This window comes from Coloeus monedula, assembly GCF_965178545.1.
Source record: "Coloeus monedula genome assembly, chromosome: 2".
Lineage (NCBI taxonomy): Eukaryota > Metazoa > Chordata > Aves > Passeriformes > Corvidae > Coloeus > Coloeus monedula.
Window position 1 is genome coordinate 55,208,394 of NC_138782.1, and position 18,637 is coordinate 55,227,030.

At 41.5% G+C, this 18,637-nt stretch overlaps 1 protein-coding gene across 1 annotated transcript in view; it reads left to right on the forward strand.

Moving 5' to 3' along the window:
• ARFGEF3 (ARFGEF family member 3) overlaps positions 1–6,098 on the forward strand; it is a gene marked incomplete at both ends in the record, with an annotated part of 82,421 nt that extends 76,323 nt beyond the window's left edge. The window contains 3 exons of the mRNA XM_082303016.1: positions 1,016–1,146; positions 3,942–5,172; positions 5,907–6,098. Of these exons, the coding sequence (XP_082159142.1) occupies positions 1,016–1,146; positions 3,942–5,172; positions 5,907–6,098 (1,554 nt within the window). The remainder of the gene's footprint in view (positions 1–1,015; positions 1,147–3,941; positions 5,173–5,906) is intronic.
• Positions 6,099–18,637: the final 12,539 nt, after the last annotated feature.

Here is an 18,637-nt window from a genome sequence, read left to right on the forward strand (position 1 = left end):
GCTGCTTGAAAATCTTAGATGCACAGACCAAGATTGGTGATCACAAATAATGTGGTAGTGGCACACATTGTTTGAATAGAAAACATGTTTTAAATTAAGTTTTAAAGATGCAGAACTCAAGAAAGCAGGGAATGTAACATTAATACTTTTCTTGTAGACACTATCAGTGATACTCCCTGAGGCCTCTTCAGTGAGGATTTGCCACAACTATGAAGCTACAAAACAAAGCTACAGCAACTGAGAGTTGTTTCCCTATTTCCCACTGTCCTGACTTTGGTTGGGATGGAGTTAATTTTCTTCCTAGTAGCTGGTACAGTGCTGTGGTTTGAATTCAGTATGAGAATAATGTTGATAACACACTGATGTTCTAGTTGTGCTTACACTAAGTCAAGGACCATTCAGTTTTCCATGCTCTGCCGGTGAGGAGGTGCACGAGAAGCTTGGTGGGGGGACCATGGCCAGGACAGCTGATGGAGACTGGACAGAGGAATATCCCATACCACAGAGCGTCATGCTTAATATATAAATGAGGGGAGATGTCCGGCAGGGGCTGCTCAGCACCAGGCTGGGCATTGATCATTGAGTGATGAGCAACTGTACTGTGCAAGTTTTATTTTTCTCTCTTTTTTTGTCGCCTCCCTTTTTGTGGTGGTTGGTATTATTATATTTTATTTAAATTATTAAACCACTCTTATATCAACCCATGGGGTTTACCTTTTTTCCCCTGATTCCCTTCCCCATCCTTGAGAGGGATGGGGTGTGGGGTGTGGTGAGTGAGTGCTGCTTTGGTATTTAGTTGCTGGCTGTGGTTAAACCACAACACACCCCCAAAGGATGGCATATGAGGTGTCTGTTATATCTTCATGGCTGAAAATAATCCTTCCAACAACCAGCCTTTCTAGGTGCAACTGATCTTTCACACTGCAGGGAATCCTATTCCCAGCCCTCCCCCGCCCTGCCCCGGACCCACTGCAAGTGCTAAACTGGTTGTTTTATGTAACTTCTTGTTTTTTAGGTCTTCATGCTGGAGACTCAGTGCTCCCCAAAAACCCCTAGCAACAAGGAAGGGTTTGAACATGCCCAGTCATGTGTGCTCATCATTGACCTGCCACCAGATAAGAAACCAAATGGGCATAACCAGAGAAGGTAAAATATCTTCCAAGGAAGACACTGTGTCAATAAAAGCAAGATGAAAATATTGCTGGACAGGAAGAGCTGTGAACTGAGCCTGGCAAACCATACGTCTCCATAGGGCTCATAAAAAAAAAATGAATACACTGATCAAATTAGGTTTTGTGACACTGTTGTGTTTTTAATGACACCTAGAAAATGCAATGTCTGTTTCACTAAGGGTCTTTTAAATTTGGTATTACTTGGTTAAGAAGGTAGAAGAAGTTAACGGGTAAACTTGGGCATTATAAACTGAGGAGACCACATCCAAAACTGCAAAGCTGTCAACATTGAGCTAGGGAATGTTGGTTTTGCTTGGCACATTATTTGTGTGGAAGTCTTTCTGTTGTGTTACCACCTGAGAAACTCATCTATTTGCACGACAGTCTGATCCTGTGAAAGAATATTTCTTTTTGCTTGCACTTGGTTGTTTAAACAACTGCTATACCATCATTTGGGCCAAGAATCAGAATTTGCATTCAGGGTTTGTGTTTGTATTGCAAGGTATGTAATGGCATGAAATTGTATTTTATGAGATACCAAACATGCTTTTATACCATGCAAATTTAAACTATTGCTTGCAGCAAGGAGCCAAAATGTGATGGTCCTTCTTTGGATGGACAGGAAGAAAGATCATGCAAGATGTCTCTATTCTTACACAGCTGTACAGTCTTCCCCCAAGACCAGGCACTCTGTTGCCTCACCATCAGAGAACATGGCCAAGCACAGAGACAAGGAAAGCTTGAGATCACAGGCTAAGCCCTTCCTTTATAGGGGAAAATATCTGCTTTGTCCAAAGGTTAGCAGGTCATTCTTCTTGCTACTATGAATGCAAAGCAAAAGTCTGGAATATTCTTCTCTCACAGCACATAAGACCATGCAGTCTAACAGGCTGTGTTTATAAAGGGTCTTGCTTGTCTTTAAACAAATAAATAAAGCTTGCAATTAAATACAAACTCTGAATGCTCTCACACTGCACTTTGTCCAAACAACTGCAAAAGTTGTATATGCCCATAGGCAAGTGTTCTCCCAGCAGTGCTCATTTTTTTCACCAAAACACAGCTCACAAGTTGACTGTGCCACTGTTTTCATATTATTTGCTACGGCAGTGCAGTAATATGGCAATCATGCATGATAGTAACTGTGGCCTTTCCAAAGTTTTACTTTAACCTTAGCAGGGTTTCTCTTTTCCCTTTTGGTTTTGTTTCCTTAATGCTGCATCGTTTCACAGGAAGCTGGGGTAAGGGAGCTTTTCTTCTTCCTAAAAAGTAATCATATATTTCAGTTTGAAACTTTGGGCAGAATAAGAAAATACTATCCTTAACCAGCTTTGGCATTGTGTTTTCACCTGTAGTTCTCTACCAGTTTCTTTTGGGATGGAGCAGTACTTTATACTGTCCTTGTAAATTGCTTTTTTGGCTATTACAAGGAAAGCAGATCTCCTTCATTCCTGACCCTGCTTTTTGGAACAGGATTAGTTGCTTGAAATCACTGCAAGCTCTCATTTAACTTTATACGTGCTCTTAAGAGGTTTTCTGAGTCAGAGCCTCTAATGATTTTTACAGCAGAAAACTACTTCCCCATAAAGAGCTCTACTGTATGTGCTAATCATCAACATTTTATCACTGTCAAATAATAAGACTACTAAATTTTACTGATGTATCAGCGCCAACAGCTGTGTCATGGTAGGCAAACTGACACAGGGAATTTAACCAAAGAAGAACAGTTTTGCCTGAACTTTCTTTTAAATGTTGCATTCTCAAAATTGGGGTTTGATAGGATTTCTCAAAAAAAAAAAAAAAAAAAATTTGGCTTTTTGTTTTGGCATTCCGAAAGTTTTGAAAGGTGTTTACTGAAAGTGGAATAATTTTTGCAACAAAAAAAATTAAAGGTCTACAACTGAATTTCTCGTGTGACATGAAGATTTGCTTTGACTTAGACCTAAAACTTCAGTATTGCAAGCAAAGTGAAAAATCTCTTCCTTAATTGATAGCTCTGCTAATTAAAACTTGACCCATCACATCAAACCAAGTATTATGTGCATCAGCTCCATTTGAAACATTGTCCTGTAATCTTACATAAAGACTTTTTAAAAAGGCCTTAAGATAGGTTTCACAGTTTATAATTTGAAATCCGTGAGATACCAAACAACAATCCTGTCTTTCTTCCAAGCCTTGCTTGCCTGTAAGCCTCTCAGTGTTATTTACTGATGAAAGACCTGAAAACTATGATCACAGGAATTTGCCATTCCTGTGTCCCCTGAGCAAATCAAAAATTAGTGAGGGCTGAAACAACTCCCAGCATTTATCTAACAGGAGCACAGCTAAGAATCACCCAGTATCATATGTGAGGAGCAGGGTTAAGAACAGATATTTCCATGCTAGAGTCTCAGTGTTCCAGTTGAAGTCTTAAGAGCAAACAGTGAAATGTGCCTTCAGCCAGACTTCAGCTTCTTTGCATGCTGCATTGCACTGCTGATGTTTCTGTACTTATTTCTTTATTGATTGGATACCTCTTCATGGTTTATTTTTAAGAAGTACTCCTGGGCATTAGTGAAAATGGAAACTGAGTAGTAAACTAGTTTTGGCCTCAATTTGTCATGACAAAGTAAAGGTTGTCTGACATGGTGGAGGAGGAATAACTTGTGTGTTAAAAATTCCTCAGCTATAGCAAGCTGAAATATTTGATTGTGTTTTTATTCCTAGTACAAGCCCAATGCCCCATTTTAATATTCTATGATTTTTTTTCCTTCCCATGCTTGGTTTACCAAGTATTCCTTTCAGGACGATAGTGGTGAGCTTACTGTCCCACCAAGTACTGCTCCAGAATTTATATGACATCTTACTGGAAGAATTTGTGAAAGGCCCTTCTAACTTGGAGGAGAAAATGGCAATACAAGTACCAGAAAACAAGTTGGCTGGTTTTCTCAGGTACATCTCCATGCAAAACCTGGCTGTCATCTTTGACTTACTTCTGGACTCCTACAGAACAGCCAGAGAGTTTGACACCAGACCTGGGCTGAAGTGTTTGTTGAAAAAAGTGTCTGGCATTAGTGGAGCTGCCAACTTGTATCGCCAGTCAGCCATGAGCTTCAACATCTACTTCCATGCCCTGGTTTGTGCAATCCTGACAAACCAGGAGAACATCACTGCAGAGCAAGTGAAAAAGATTCTCTTTGAAGATGATGAGAGAAGCACAGACTCATCACAGCAGTGTTCATCAGAAGATGAAGACATTTTTGAAGAAACTGCTCAGGTCAGTCCCCCGCGAGGGAAGGAGAAGAGGCAGTGGAGGGCTCGAATCCCATCTCTGAGCGTCCAGCCTGTCAGCAATGCAGACTGGGGATGGCTGATCAAGCGGCTTCACAAGCTCTGCATGGAACTGTGCAACAACTACATCCAGATGCATCTGGACCTGGAGAATAATGTAGAGGAGCCTCCAGTGTTCAAAGGTGACTCTTTCTTCATTTTACCGTCTTTTCACTCAGAAACCTCCACCCCATCAACTGGAGGGCTATCTGGAAAGGACACACCATCAGAAGATGACCGAAGTCAAATCAGGGACCAACTGGGAGACAGCTTGACACCTCGAGGAGGGAGTGGAGAAATATTGCTGCTACCCCCACCCCTGAGTCCTAAACCAGAGAAAAAAGAGCAAACCAAGAAAAAAGAATGGTGGGAGAGTGCTGGCAACAAAATCTACACCATAGCCACTGACAAAACCATCTCCAAGTTTATGACAGAATACAAGAAGAGAAAGCAGCAACAGGCCATGACATCGTTCACCAAAGAGGTCAAAGTGGAAAAGAAAGGGGAACTCCTGGGTTCAAGAGGGCCAGACTCACCTGTACTCCAGCGGCCACAACATCTTCTAGATCAAGGTCAAATGAGGCATTCATTCAGTGCTGGTCCAGAGATCCTGAGACAAGAGAAGAGACCCCGCTCAGGGTCCACAGTCAGCTCCCTAAATATATCTATTAGGGATGCAGAGGCCCAGATACAGGTAGGACATTCTTGTAGAATGCTAATAATAATAGCAATAAATAAAAAGATACCTATACATTTTTTAATTTATGTTATTATCATCTTTTTGTTAAGTATTGTATTATATATAATGAGGTCCTCATAATGAGGACTGAATCTTTCAGGAGCTGGAATTAATAAAAACCTGATTCTGTCCTATTAAAAGAAAGTCAGTCTTGAGTGAAGTGTCATCAGGCATATACTAGTTCAGCTTTCAAGAGTGCTGCTATGACTGGAGCCAAAGCTGCCCTTAATCCTGAGAACTGACAATCTACAGCAAACTCATTGCTTACTGCTATGGGCTATAGCCCACTGAAGGCTTTTGAAAATGCCATGCTGTTTGTCACATTGCTTTAGTACTTAAGAATGGGGATTTTTGTTAGTTCCAGAGAAAAATAATGGGTTCTTTTGCTAAACAGAAGCTTGCTGTATGCATGTCCAAGTGAACAAATCAGTGAAAGCATCAAAATTGGCAGACTTTATTCTCTGTGGGACAAAAAAAAGGAAGGGTGAGCATTAGACTTGCAATACAAAGTCAAACAATGACTTAGTACTGAATGTGAATTAGGAAGACACAGTGAACATTAAATGAATATGCTGGCATTACTCAGTCTTCGTGAGGCTGCAACCACCTTATTTTCTGCCTCAGCCCCTGGGCTCACCTGTTTAGAAAGGTCTTCTCAAGAGGTTTTTTTTAATCCAATTTCTTCGTAGGCATGGACCAACATGGTGCTGACAGTTCTCAACCAGATTCAGGCTTTGCCAGACCAAACTTTCACAGCCCTGCAGCCAGCAGTGTTTCCCTGTATCAGCCAGCTGACTTGCCACGTGACAGATATCCGTGTCCGCCAGGCAGTACGGGAATGGCTGGGAAGAGTGGGCCGAGTTTACGATATCATCATTTAAACCAAGCTGTGCTCTGTTGCAAAGGGCAGAAGACATTCAAGGTATACAGCAAAGAAGTATTTGGGGTTCATTAATTGCCTATTTGTTGGTGATAAATTACGAAACAATGAGCTTGTCAATATTGTCTATCCACCTGAGATTGTGTGTCCCTCACTCACACTAGCAAAGGAGGGAAAGCATGAGTCCTTCCAGAGGATCTGGCATGGCCCCAGAACCTAGAACCCTGTCTGTAAATTAGGCTCCTACCAGAAGAGGTGATACATTTCAGTAGCCTTCATTTTAATTCAAATTTGCAGCAGTGGGAGCCACCAGAAACTGCAGCAGAACTTCCACGCTTGCAATTAGCTGTGAGTGCAACTGTTGTGAGGATGTCAAAGCAGGTCAGTAAGCCTATTTAACTTAGAAAATAAATAAATAAATACAAGTCAGTGAAAAGGTGGGGTTATAGGACAAGTAAGAAGGTGACACTTTTTAGAGTAACATCTTCCCTTCAAAAATTGGCATGAGAGGGGATAACCAACTAAAGATTATTGTAGTAACTAAACCTGTAACTCACTAGAGAAAGTGGAAATTTATTTTGCTCCAAGAAGAGCCTTTGAAGTCACATTTGGAGTAGCTAAAGAATCCCAGGTCTAAAATGGGTGAAGCAAGCACAGGCTATTGATCCTTTCATTGCTCTTATGGAGTATTGCTCGAAGAGAAATGGCACTGTCAAACTGCCCTCTCTGCAACACTACCCTGGCTGCCTCTTCACCTATGCCTACAGCTGAGCATTTTGCCACATGTCTAATTCCCTCTAAGGGTGAAAGGGAAGTTTGTTTTGCTGTTTCCTGTAAAGCTATGGGGAAGACATACCACAGCAAATACCAGCATGTGCCAGTATCCAGCATTCAACTAAGCAGAGATAAAATGCTCCAGTTTAAGCACCACTGCAGCTGTTATTCTACTGGAAATTTCTGTTTGCTTATGTAGAGCTGCTGTAGCCAGGAACACCCTTATCACCTTTGTTAAATGTAGCCTATCACTCCACTTTGAGCTGAAGCAAGATGGAAAATGGAATGAAAGGGAGGTATATTTCCTGTTTCTCTCCCATTTCTTGTCTGCTGCTGTAAATAGAAAAGGACAGATCCTCGTGGAGGTACATCCCTGCTCCGTGCAGCACTCCTATAGGGACTACTACAATTTGCTGTTATTAGTAAGAGGGAGGAGAAGGGGGAGGATTGACTATTGTGTTGTCAAGTGTATATGTGATGCTTTTCACACTAGAGAGAGCAAAGGGTTACCTTGCTGCACAAGTTATGTCACAGCCCCTGAGATACTTCATTTCGTACTCCCATGCTATACTATTTGTTGATTTGTTGATAACTTGTTGAAAATGAGTTGATTTTAATTTTGGGTGACCCCTTAATGCTGTTCTCCCAAGGCTTTTAAAATGTGCATGCCAACTAAATATACAGCTTCAGTCCCTGCTCCAAAGCATCCTAAAAATGTCATCTTTTTATATAAGGCCTGGATTTTGCACAACTAACTGCTTTTAGCATCTTAAACCTGGAAAAAAGAGGGAGCCAAGAAGCTCCACTGAACAGCCATCTCCCAAGCTGCTTTGTTTACAAAGAGTCTGACACTATTCTCCTGCCTTTTCCCTCCATTACCTACTTGCATTTGTCACCTGCTAGTCTTGTGCAGGGAGTATTTGTCCCATAACTTTCTGTAGTGCCAGTCATGCTGTTTCCCTTTCTTTCAAAAGTTTCCTTTGCTAAAGTGCTTAAAGGACATAAAAATGCTGTAAAAACAATTCTTTTCTACCACCTAAACTGACTTTATAAATAACTAATTTAAAAATGTTTTCAATTGTCAATTTCCCCCCAACAGTTTTAATACTTCCTCAGGGACAGGTTAGATTAGCCTTTGGTATCTGGGAGAGTAGTAGCACAGTTTGATTTCTGTTGCCATGTCTTTCTTACACATTTTTAGGTAGAGTAGAAGTGTGGTTACATTTTTTGTTTAAGTTTTTATTTGGCATCTATACAGAACTGCTTTTAAAGCAGTACATTCATTAGGCAGCAACAGAAATAAGAATAATACATCATATTCAAAGCAGCCAACTCTGATGGTTTTCATTATAAATGCATTGAATGGGTGCAGATCCTTGCTGTACTGATCTAGAACTAAAGCAAATCCCTAAATTATGTAGGGGAAATAAAATTGATATCAATACTAGTGAAATCACTCAGGACTACAGAAGAGGCCCTTGTATCTGGGAAACACCATGGTTGTGTTGTGGTTGCAGTACAAAATTCTTCTGTAAATCAGAAAAAAAAGCTTTAAGAGTGACAATACCATTACCACCACCTCCCTCAAGCTCATGAACACAGTATAACCTAGTGTTACTTGACTAGCCACTATCTTGACCTAAAATACAATTTCATTTCAACTATTTACACTACAAATAACCACACTGGAACATGAGGACAGGTAAATTTGCTGTGTTGCTGTTGCCGTTTTGAGCTTTGTCCTTCAAATTATGCACTAAAGTGCCCATTGTCACCCTCAGTGCCTCTGCTCATTAACACCCCTCCCTAAAAGGTCATAAGTAACTTTGAGTAATTCCAGAAATGTAATTTAGAAGGAGGGGAGAAGGAATCTTTGAAGCAGCAGGCTTTACATAGCAAAGTTCAGCATGTGCTGCTCTTCCTTCTCCTTGTTTGTAAAATGCTAGTCAGGTGAGGGGAGCAGCCCATGGCCACTTAAGTGGCCATTACCATGAGATGTAAAAGCTAAAGCTTTCTGATGTACCCTCAAAACATAAACAAACAAACAAAAAATATTAGTTGATTTGTCAGATTCTCAGCAATTTTTCTGCTGGTTTAGTTATAGACATCAGCAAACCCCAAAGAAGTAGAACAATAAATGGATGAAGTCACCATTTCATAGGTCCTGTGTGGCCTGTTTCATGGCTCATGACTGCCAGCATGATACTTTCAGACCTCATAAAGCAGGCTTTATGAGGTCTGAAAGTCCAAAGGAGTCTGCAGAACAGTGCCAGGAAAAAGGAACTAGCATCAGCTTGTCCTAAGCTTCAGAAGGAGAATTCCCAACCCTGCACACCCCAATCACATCCAGGTACATATCCATGCTACAGTGGCTTTTCTGCTTTCTACCTGTGAGTGGGGAAGCACCTCAGTCAGTAGCAGTAGTAGTCCTTGTATCCACCTGTGTATTCACATGTGTATCCCATTCAAATCCTTAATGATAGCTCTATAACCTCATGCATGGCAGCACATTGGCAGCTTTACTGTTGAATCAAACATTTGAACCTTAAGAAAACCAGTCTCTCTGCATTACAGCCTGAGCTTGCTCTTTCTCTTTGCCTTGGTTAATGACCACATTCTTCCCTTTTCTTACCCTTACTTTTTTTGTCACATAAATTTCTATACAAGTTTGGTTTTTTTTTTTTTTTTTTATTGAACTGGCCAGTTGTTTTTAAAAATGATTGCCCAGTAAATTTTACTCAACTGAAATGCTTTAAAAAAAAAATTGTGGTAGCTTGACATCTTTCTCAGGTACCAGAGCTGCACCTCTGCTGCCTTTGCCTAACTCACACTGCCCTCCTCAGGGCCACCGCAGCAAGCAGAGGCAAGGGCATCTCATTTTAAAATCTTGTAGGCAGTTCCTAAGAGAGAAAGTTGCTGCTGTCCAGCATCAACTACCTTTTAGCACATGAAACAGCTCATCACTGTGCAAATATTTAAAGCTGAGAAAAGCAGAGCACTCATCACAAAAGTGATCCTTTTCCTGAAGAATAGGAGCAGGGTTTGACCCCAACCTGGTCTCAGGCCATTGCATGTGTTTGCACTTCCTTCTGCACGGTGAACATATGCAATCATATGAGATGATTGACGTGTGTTGTACAGATACCTGTAGCTCCAATCACTGCCATATTCTGAGCATTCAGCATATTTTCAGAGAGCTATCCACATTATTAATGTGCTTATCTGCTGTGTTATGTATTTGTATCACACCAGCAATGGTTAACACAGTTATTCTAGTACCTTTTCTGAGCTTTCAGCAGCCATTGAATTACCACTACTGTCTCTTGGTTAAAATGCTTTCACGTCTTTAAGATGTTAAGATACAGATTTAATACTTTCCTAGGGATAAACTCTCATTTGAGAATAACTGACTTAATTTAGCATGTAGAAAGAATTACTAGAAAAAGATTTGCATTGACCTGGGCAATATCTTCCTTGTACAACTCCCAGCACAGGCAACATAGCTTTTGCCTCCTCACAGATGAAAAATTTCTGTGCTCTGCACTGTGGCTTGCTCATGTCAAGGCCAAGCACAGTTTACACCTGTGACTTGTAAGGTGCTTTCCCTTTCAGGTTGAGCTTCAAGTTGGGTTTAAAACCTTAAACCTGACTGTAAAATTCACTGACAAATCCTCACTTGCCAAAGATAAAAACCCCCACCTCTAAGTACCATGTGCAGTCTTCACCTGTACTTCATATATACTTCATAGCAGCATCTCAGTGTTGGTGTCAACACTGCAGAGCCCGGCACAGCACTGGCATGAAACCATGTGGCAAACAAGGTAGAAAGTAGAGTCCAGCTCCATGTGCTGCCTGCACTTTGTACCTTTCTTCACAGCTTGGGCCCACACTCAAAGTGCTGAAGATGTTGAAATCAATGGAAGTAGCTAGGTATCTTTAATATTCAGGATTCAGTCCTTGAACCCTTCAATTCCTACATATGGGTTCACAAGTTCTCAGGAAAGGGGGAGTCCTGTACAGTTCTTTGTGTTACCCTCTCTTCTGCTGTCCTCCATACACCTCCTGCTTGAAAAATCCATGGGAACCAGCACATAGTCCCACACATCCCAGTACTGCAGAACTAGAACCCTCACTTTTGCACAGATCCAGCAATCCAAAGTGTTTATTTTTTACCTAGCTCATCTGTATAGAAGCCTGTTGAGAAATTGAGCATGTGGCTTGGATATTGTCACCTTCAGCAATCCGTTCTAGAAATGCCATTGCTCAGTGCTAAATTGCTCTTAAATTCACAAAAAAAGTGACGTTCTTCCTTTTTTCCCCCCCACTTTTGCACTAAGATATGTCTAAGATGTCTAAGCAGTCAATTTACTCATTACTCCAGTCATAGTAATTAATGGGAAGACCTGCGTACAGGGCTAATCATATGACATGAAATACTTAGGTTTTTTCAGTTGCTGATCATTCCACATTTGTTAAAGAACTAAGATGATACCAATCTACCAAAAGAAGTTTCTCTTCGTTTAGTGTAAAGGACCAACTTACCATGGCACAGAAGCACAAATGTTGGATTTTATGCAATGTAGATAAAAGCATGTGGCAGCTAGTGATCTCTCTTCACTGAGCCTCCGTAATTTGAGTGGAGCTTCTATAGGGATATCACCAAAGGGTCTCTCAGCAGCCCTCACCAGCAACACTCCTGGGACTCCAGGAAGTTGTACAACTGCAAGGAAGAAGTCGTAGATCCTCTTTCCATTGTTTCCACTACTTCCCCTCAGAACATATACTTTATGTGTGACACTAATAGGGTAGTAAACAAACAGTTTTGGCCAAACATGCAGTGCTGGCTATTTAAAAAGAAAAAATAAAAACATACATGGCCTAACACATCAGTCTTTTCACTTAGTGCTCAGAGGTCTCCAAGCGGAAAACTAAAAGTAGAGGGAAGAAATGCCCTAATTCTGCAGATATTAGTGGAGCTACACTGTATGATCCTGGATTAATGCAATAATGAGCTCGCCTGTGGAACCAAATTCCCTCAAATTCCAATTTTGGCAAAATCACAAGTTGAGGTTTGCATAGTCTACACTGCTACATTGAATCAGGGAGCTGAGTTTATGGGAAGCATTTTTGGTTAAGAAACATGGCAACAGGATCGATTTCAATTATTTTACCCAAACATCCTACTTTTCAAAAGGTAGTTTATGTACTTCCGTAAATTCCATCTGACTCCCATGGAGCATCAGGGCCCTGTTTCCTATCCATGCATTTGGTCCATCTGAGCTGTGGTGAAGTGCCACACTTCCACAAGCAGCAAGACAGCTGAGCTGGCAGACAGGCATAGGTACACAGGTTCAAGCAAGGGACAAATATCTCCTCCACAATCAGGCTGTGACTCCTGAGCCCCCCACTCTGCAGAGGAAGACAGGACTCTATGCCAAAGGGAGAACAGCCAGGAAGGGCAGAGCATGGTGGTGACAGAGCCCTGTAGTGCACACTGTTTGCTAGAGCAGATGGGAGCAAGAGATTGAAGGTGTGCAATGACAACAGCAAGAACCTTCTTTCAGTTCCCCCCACTTTCTCTTCTCTTTTCCCCTCCCCCCTTTTTGTCATTTTTTGTGAGACTGCGTACATATTTCTATGGCACTTCAACCAGAACTGAAAGCAAGCCAAAGGGAGTGGACACTCCATTTCGCCAAAGATCTAAGTCTTTCCTGTTTGAAAATTAAAAAAAAAAAATCAAATTTTATTTCTGTGATGATGGCTGCCAGGGGAAGCAATTTACCACAAAACATGATTCCCAGGACTTAATCTCTCTAGCTGTATATTCAGGAGGAGCCAGTGATACTTCTTAAGAGAGTCTATAAATTACCTTGTCAAACAAGTGCTTACATTGGGTTTACCTTCTGCTGAGTTCATACCTATCTGCAATTCCATGGTTTCATCCATGTTTCTTCCCTCTACCTTTCTGCTCTTCTTTAGAAGAACACTTCCCCATGTCCACTATGTCCTGTTGTGCCGCTAGCTTTGTATGGTCCTTGGGTGTCCAGTGGTTGGGCAGTCACTGTCAGCTGGCTTGCAAATTGTATTTTGTGTATATTTTATTCTGACTGAATTCTGAAATGGAAATATTTTAAAACAAAAAGTATAAACTATTTATGTTGCTTGTGTTGTAGAATAAAGATGCAAATGCAAAATAAATTATGCTTCGTTTTTGTCTAATGAAAGTTATTGTACAGTTCCTGATGAAGCAAAGGAACAGAGCAGAGAAAGGGCCTGAAATACTTGGTATGTACTAGCAGGAACTGCAGTTTTCATGGATGACCTTGGGAATTTAGTCACTGTGAACTGCTAGGTGTTGTTGATGGGAACTGAGATCTAAACACTGACAAATGAGTCCTACAGCACTTCTAGCCAGAGTCTGGGTTTGTGGGGTGGAGAAGGGTGCCACTACTGAGATAGCTGGAGGTGCAAGTTGATGCCATGCAGAATTTTGAAGCATCTAGACTGGTGAAACATTTCTCCCTCCATTTAAATAAGGAGAATACTTTTGGCTCTGATTTCATTAGAGATGGGTTGCTCAGAGCTCTCATTCACAGCCAGACTTTTGTTGGGGTTTTCAGCTAGGCATTCCCTGACCACCTTCAGTTTAGATAGCACTCATCAGATGTTCCCAGTAAACAGGTGCGTGGATGCTGCAGTGTTTCATTTTGCTGAAATGAGAGCTCAGCAAGGGCTCTCCCCATCACCTCTTTTGATTAAAGTCAAACCAAAGATTGCTCCTGTTGAAGAAAAAACCTTTAATTTAATGAAAATAGTAAACACCTTCTTTACAGGTGTCACTCCTGCTTCTGTATGCAACCAGAATTTAGGTACTGAAGGAGAGAGCATTTGCCAGTATCCCTGTCAAGAGAATTGGCATGGGGCTTCCTGAAAGCAGGAGTGTGTCAGTGACAAGACATAGCATCATACAGTAAACCTGAGGGTACACCTCTGTGGTCAAGGATGCTACCCACAGCCCAAAGGCAAGCTTTCCACATAATCTCAAGAGTGAAAATGCAGCCAGCTTTCCACCTGGCCTCACTGGGATCTCTGGGCATGGGCTCCCGTACACTGAAGCAGCATAAGGTCTGGCCCTCACTGGCTGTTACATAACAGCCTCATCAGCATGAAGGTTAAGAGCAGATTACAAAGCAACCAAATGAGGTTGTGATACTTTAATAATCTTACACACTTCTGGCAAAAGAGAGTGTGTTAAATCCCAACCGCCAGATCTAATTTCATTCCAGGAAACTACCTTCTGCTGCTCTACACGTCTCATTTAGATCCCATTAGAAAGAGTTTCCTTTCCTCCTAAACAGCATTCAGTAATGTGAAACAGCAACAGAGTAAGTACAGAAACTACTGCTACACTATTCCACTCCTTACATGTACAAATTCCCAGTTGCCTTCCCACTAGTGCTGGGGTCAGGCTAGCATGGTTTCTGCTGCCTTTGGTGCAAGAGGTCCACATGTGGTAGACCTTCCTTTGTACTTATCTAGAAGATGCTTGGTCTTGTTCTTCTGTTGAGGAGCAAAGTGTTAAGAGCACTTGCCTAAGAAAACGGCTGTCAACAAATATTTTAAAAAACAATAAAGAGAATTTTTAAAGGGATGAAACAGGCACACCATTGAATCTCAAGCATCGTTTTCCCTTCAGTGGATTCACTAAACCCATTCATTTTTCTCACAATGTAGGTTTATCTGTGGCTACACTGTGTTAATCTGTGTTAAATTAAAAGTTAAAAGCTCCCCTGATACCAAGCCAGACTAATTGTTTCCTAATTGTTATTTTTTTGACAGGGTGCCAAGGGAGTGCCCAGTGTCACTACTACCATTTTACAGCTGGGATGAACAACTGAGCAAGTGAAAAATTTGTCCTTGACCTCAAAATGGCCCAAAGTATCTAAACACATGCTCTGGCCTCTTGTTTATCCCAGGGTTGTAGATCTGTGAGATAATCTGGTGAGAGAGGAAAAAAAAAAAACCACTAAAAAAACAACAGCAAAGACAGTTCATAGGAGGGATAAAGAAAGGCAAAGTAGAGATACCAGCAGGTACTTCAGGTACAAGACAAAAGGGAAACACACTTTGCATGTAACAGTTAATGCACAGTAGGGTTGCAGAGGAGACCACTGTCACATCCATACCCCCAAGCACTCAGGTAATAAGGGGACAATAGTTTCAGTAATCCTGCTGGAAGCATGCTCTCTCCAGGACAGATACTGGTCATGTTTTCCAGATGAAGAAACCTTTTGGTTCCCTGAGCAAACCTATGGCAGAAGTTGAAATAAGAAATAGAACGAGGCCAGGATTCTGTCCACAGAGCTATATGAAATGCAGGATGATTTCTGATTTTTGGAGCTTTTGGCAAAGAAGCTAGCATCAGGATAAACCTCTTAACATCTAATATCACTGTAAACACACAAATTGAACTCTATCCAAATGCACGACACAGTGTCCTAAAAGAGTGTAGTCAGAATCCAGAATTCAAAACTCAACAGAATCCAAAATAAATCAGTACAATTTAGATGTAAGCACAGGTCAGCTAGGTCCAAGGAAAAAAAAAAAAGAAAAAACCAAAACCCAACATATTAGTTACGCTGCATGTGCAATTTTCTGACTCCTGATAGAAATCCATAGCAGTAAATCTGGTTGATTTTTTGTTTTGTTTTTACAAGAGATTTGTACCTTTATCTATACCATAATTTCTGGGAAATCTGTATCCGTAGGGGAGAGACAATGCTTCTGATTTGCCAGCTCTGAGAAAATATGCCCAACCTGAAATATTTTTGTTCGCTGTGGTTAATGTGACCACTTCTGATCGCTAATCATGTTCATTCCCTACCACAGTTAAACAAAACTATTTAAAATAATGTGAAATACTTTCCTGCATAGCATTTATAAATTATTTACTATGTTTTTTAATGTTACATTATATTCCCAGAAGACTGCTTTGTACTTCAAATCAGGTTCTTTGTGCCAGAAATTACAGGGAAAGGAAGAGATCAAAATAAAACTGGATGCTATACTGAAATCTATCCCAGTAAGTAATTTTGTCTAGGAGGTCAAAAAAGACAAATCTTCAAGCTTGGGAAACAATAACATCAATCATAATGAAAAAGTGAAAAATGGTTTTGAACAGGTATTGCAGTAACTCATGCGAGAAGAGGAAGGTGACAAGGCCCTTGGTTGGTTCACAATGCCTACTTGCAAAACCAATCCATCATCCCTTGAGAAAACAGAGGAATCAGTTTCTGGGTAGAATTGCAATGGTGGCGCTACAAGCACAAGAGCCCTGATAAAAACGTTCTTTTAAAATGCCAGCTGCGGGGATGGTCACCAGAGCAGATCTTACAGCTCTCTTGCACATTACCTTTTCTTTTAAAAGGACACTAAATAATTTAATATCTCAATTCAGGCTCTTGTGGCCAGCACCAAGCCCAAGAGAATAAACATTATTAGTTTGCAAAGCCAGGCATGAAAGTTAAAAAAAAAATAAATAAAAAGGAAATATTTTAATCTAGGTTGCTAATTTTTTTCTCACACATTTTCAATTTTTTAGGCAGAGCTGTGCTGAGAGTAGGACAAGAAGGATGACCACTATTGAGGGTCTGTTGGGAGTGTGGGGTATATAGGCTACACCATGTTGTTCTAGACAACATTACAGATCTGCAATGCGTGCTGAAGAAAACAGGATGAGAAAGAGAGCCTGGGGCAGGGCACAAGTGCCAAACTACATCACTTTGAGTGTCTCTTGTAGAGCCTGAGCCATCAAACAAGCCAGTCTGGCTGGATAAGCATCCCTCTCAAGAAGGCTACACCCTGCACATAGCAGAAAGAAATGTTTGGAGTCAAATAAAGTTTATAAAACCCCTGAAACCCTGAAGAGCAACATCAGAATGTAAATGCCTTAACCAGTCAGGCCTCGTGCCGTCCCTACAACCTGGGCACATTGTAACTGCTCGCCCCTACAGGCCCCACTGCCCCACAGTGGCCACCTGGTTCCTCCTGCTGTGACACACCAAGTCACTTGACACTGAGAGTATGAGGATATGCCTGGAAAAGGGGTGAGAGGATCCCCATCTTGTAGCAGAATCAATGCCTCAGATGTTCTTTTCACAACTGATTCCCTTTGTACACCACTGCCCCAAGCAAAATCTACTTTTTCCTTAAAAAGAAAATCCACATTTAATCAGCCTGGCCGCAGGCTTTCCCCCTCTGTACAACTCTGAGTGGCCCTGAAGCTTCACAAAGGAACAACATTTTGCACAGCAGCATCAATGCAGCCCATGCAGAATGAACTGGAACTCACCATGGGACACAGAAAGGGACATCTTTCCACTCCCTATCCAGAAGCGGGTCACTGCAGTGGATATTTTCTCAGTACTCTCTCTAAATGACAATTATATTATATTATATTATATTATGTTTTATATATAATTATGTTATATATAATTACATATAATTCAGCCTCCTGAATTAAGGACATGATGGACTGCACACACAGAACTGTACAGATCATCCATTCAACCACACCAAGCCCCAGAGCAGAATTTTCTTTACATTTCGCTACTGTTTTGACCCTTCTTGTACAATCCCTCACCTCAACATCAGCTTACCTTACACAGAAGGCACTATCACACACCTCTATACACCTTGACATCAGCATGTCATTCTTGGGCTGCAGCTTACATTTCCTAGCTGAAAACCTGGCCTGTTAGTTATAAAGCTGCCCACACTGAGCAGTGGTTCTCAGCAGCTCAACTGTCCAGGTATTTCTAATGTGCAATTGTTCCCCTCTAAGCATTCACACATCCCTCAGACAACACATTTCTTTCATGATGGGTTTGCCATGCCACTCCCTGCTGCCAGGCTACGCCTCTTGTTTTAAGAAACCACACTTAAAGCCTTTGCCTTTGTATCCCTGGTTTTCTATGGAGAGTATTGCATGGTGCCTTGCCTTTTCTAATACCCTTTCATTTCCAGTCCTGTGGCATACTTTCCACTTGCATCTCTGTAAGCTCTAATCTCCCGAACCCGAGGAAACTGTGGCCGTGTCTTTACCCCACTGTCCCAAGTGTTCTTATCCTTATGGCCTTGCACTGGTCAATTCTGAAATATTTTTACATTGGAAATGTCTGCCTTTCATGTTTAACTCATCCCATTTCCCCCTCTGCCTCCTGACATTTTAGTTTCCAGTCTATAGCTCCATTGTAAGAGCTCTTCAGCCTTCCCCTCAGAGTTTTTAGCAGGTAACTTTAGCACCTACAAGGGTAATGGCTTTTTACTTATGCAGCAGACATTGCCCACCAACACACGTGCACGAGGCACGGCAGCCAGTCAGCATAAGCAGCACAGACACTGCATCAAGTGTGACACAATTGATGCAAACGGTGTCATAAAGCAAAAACAGCCAGTGGGGACTTTGAGCAGCTTCCACAGAGTCATGCTCAGCACTGTCACACAGCACCTGCTGCACCAACAGGACACCCCAAGGAGGAGGACACCTGCCTAGCAGTCCTGCACTTCCCGCCTGACTGATGGGGAGTTTTCCCTTTTCTCTGCCCCTTCAGGTACAACTGCAGTCCATGCATGCCATCAGCTCTGCTTTATCATTTATTAACATTTATTATCATGCATTTAAGGCTGACCTGCCTTTGTGTAACAAGGCTCATACCCTAAAATCTAGTCTTGGCTGCAATTTTGCTGGCCAGCTGAACCATTAAC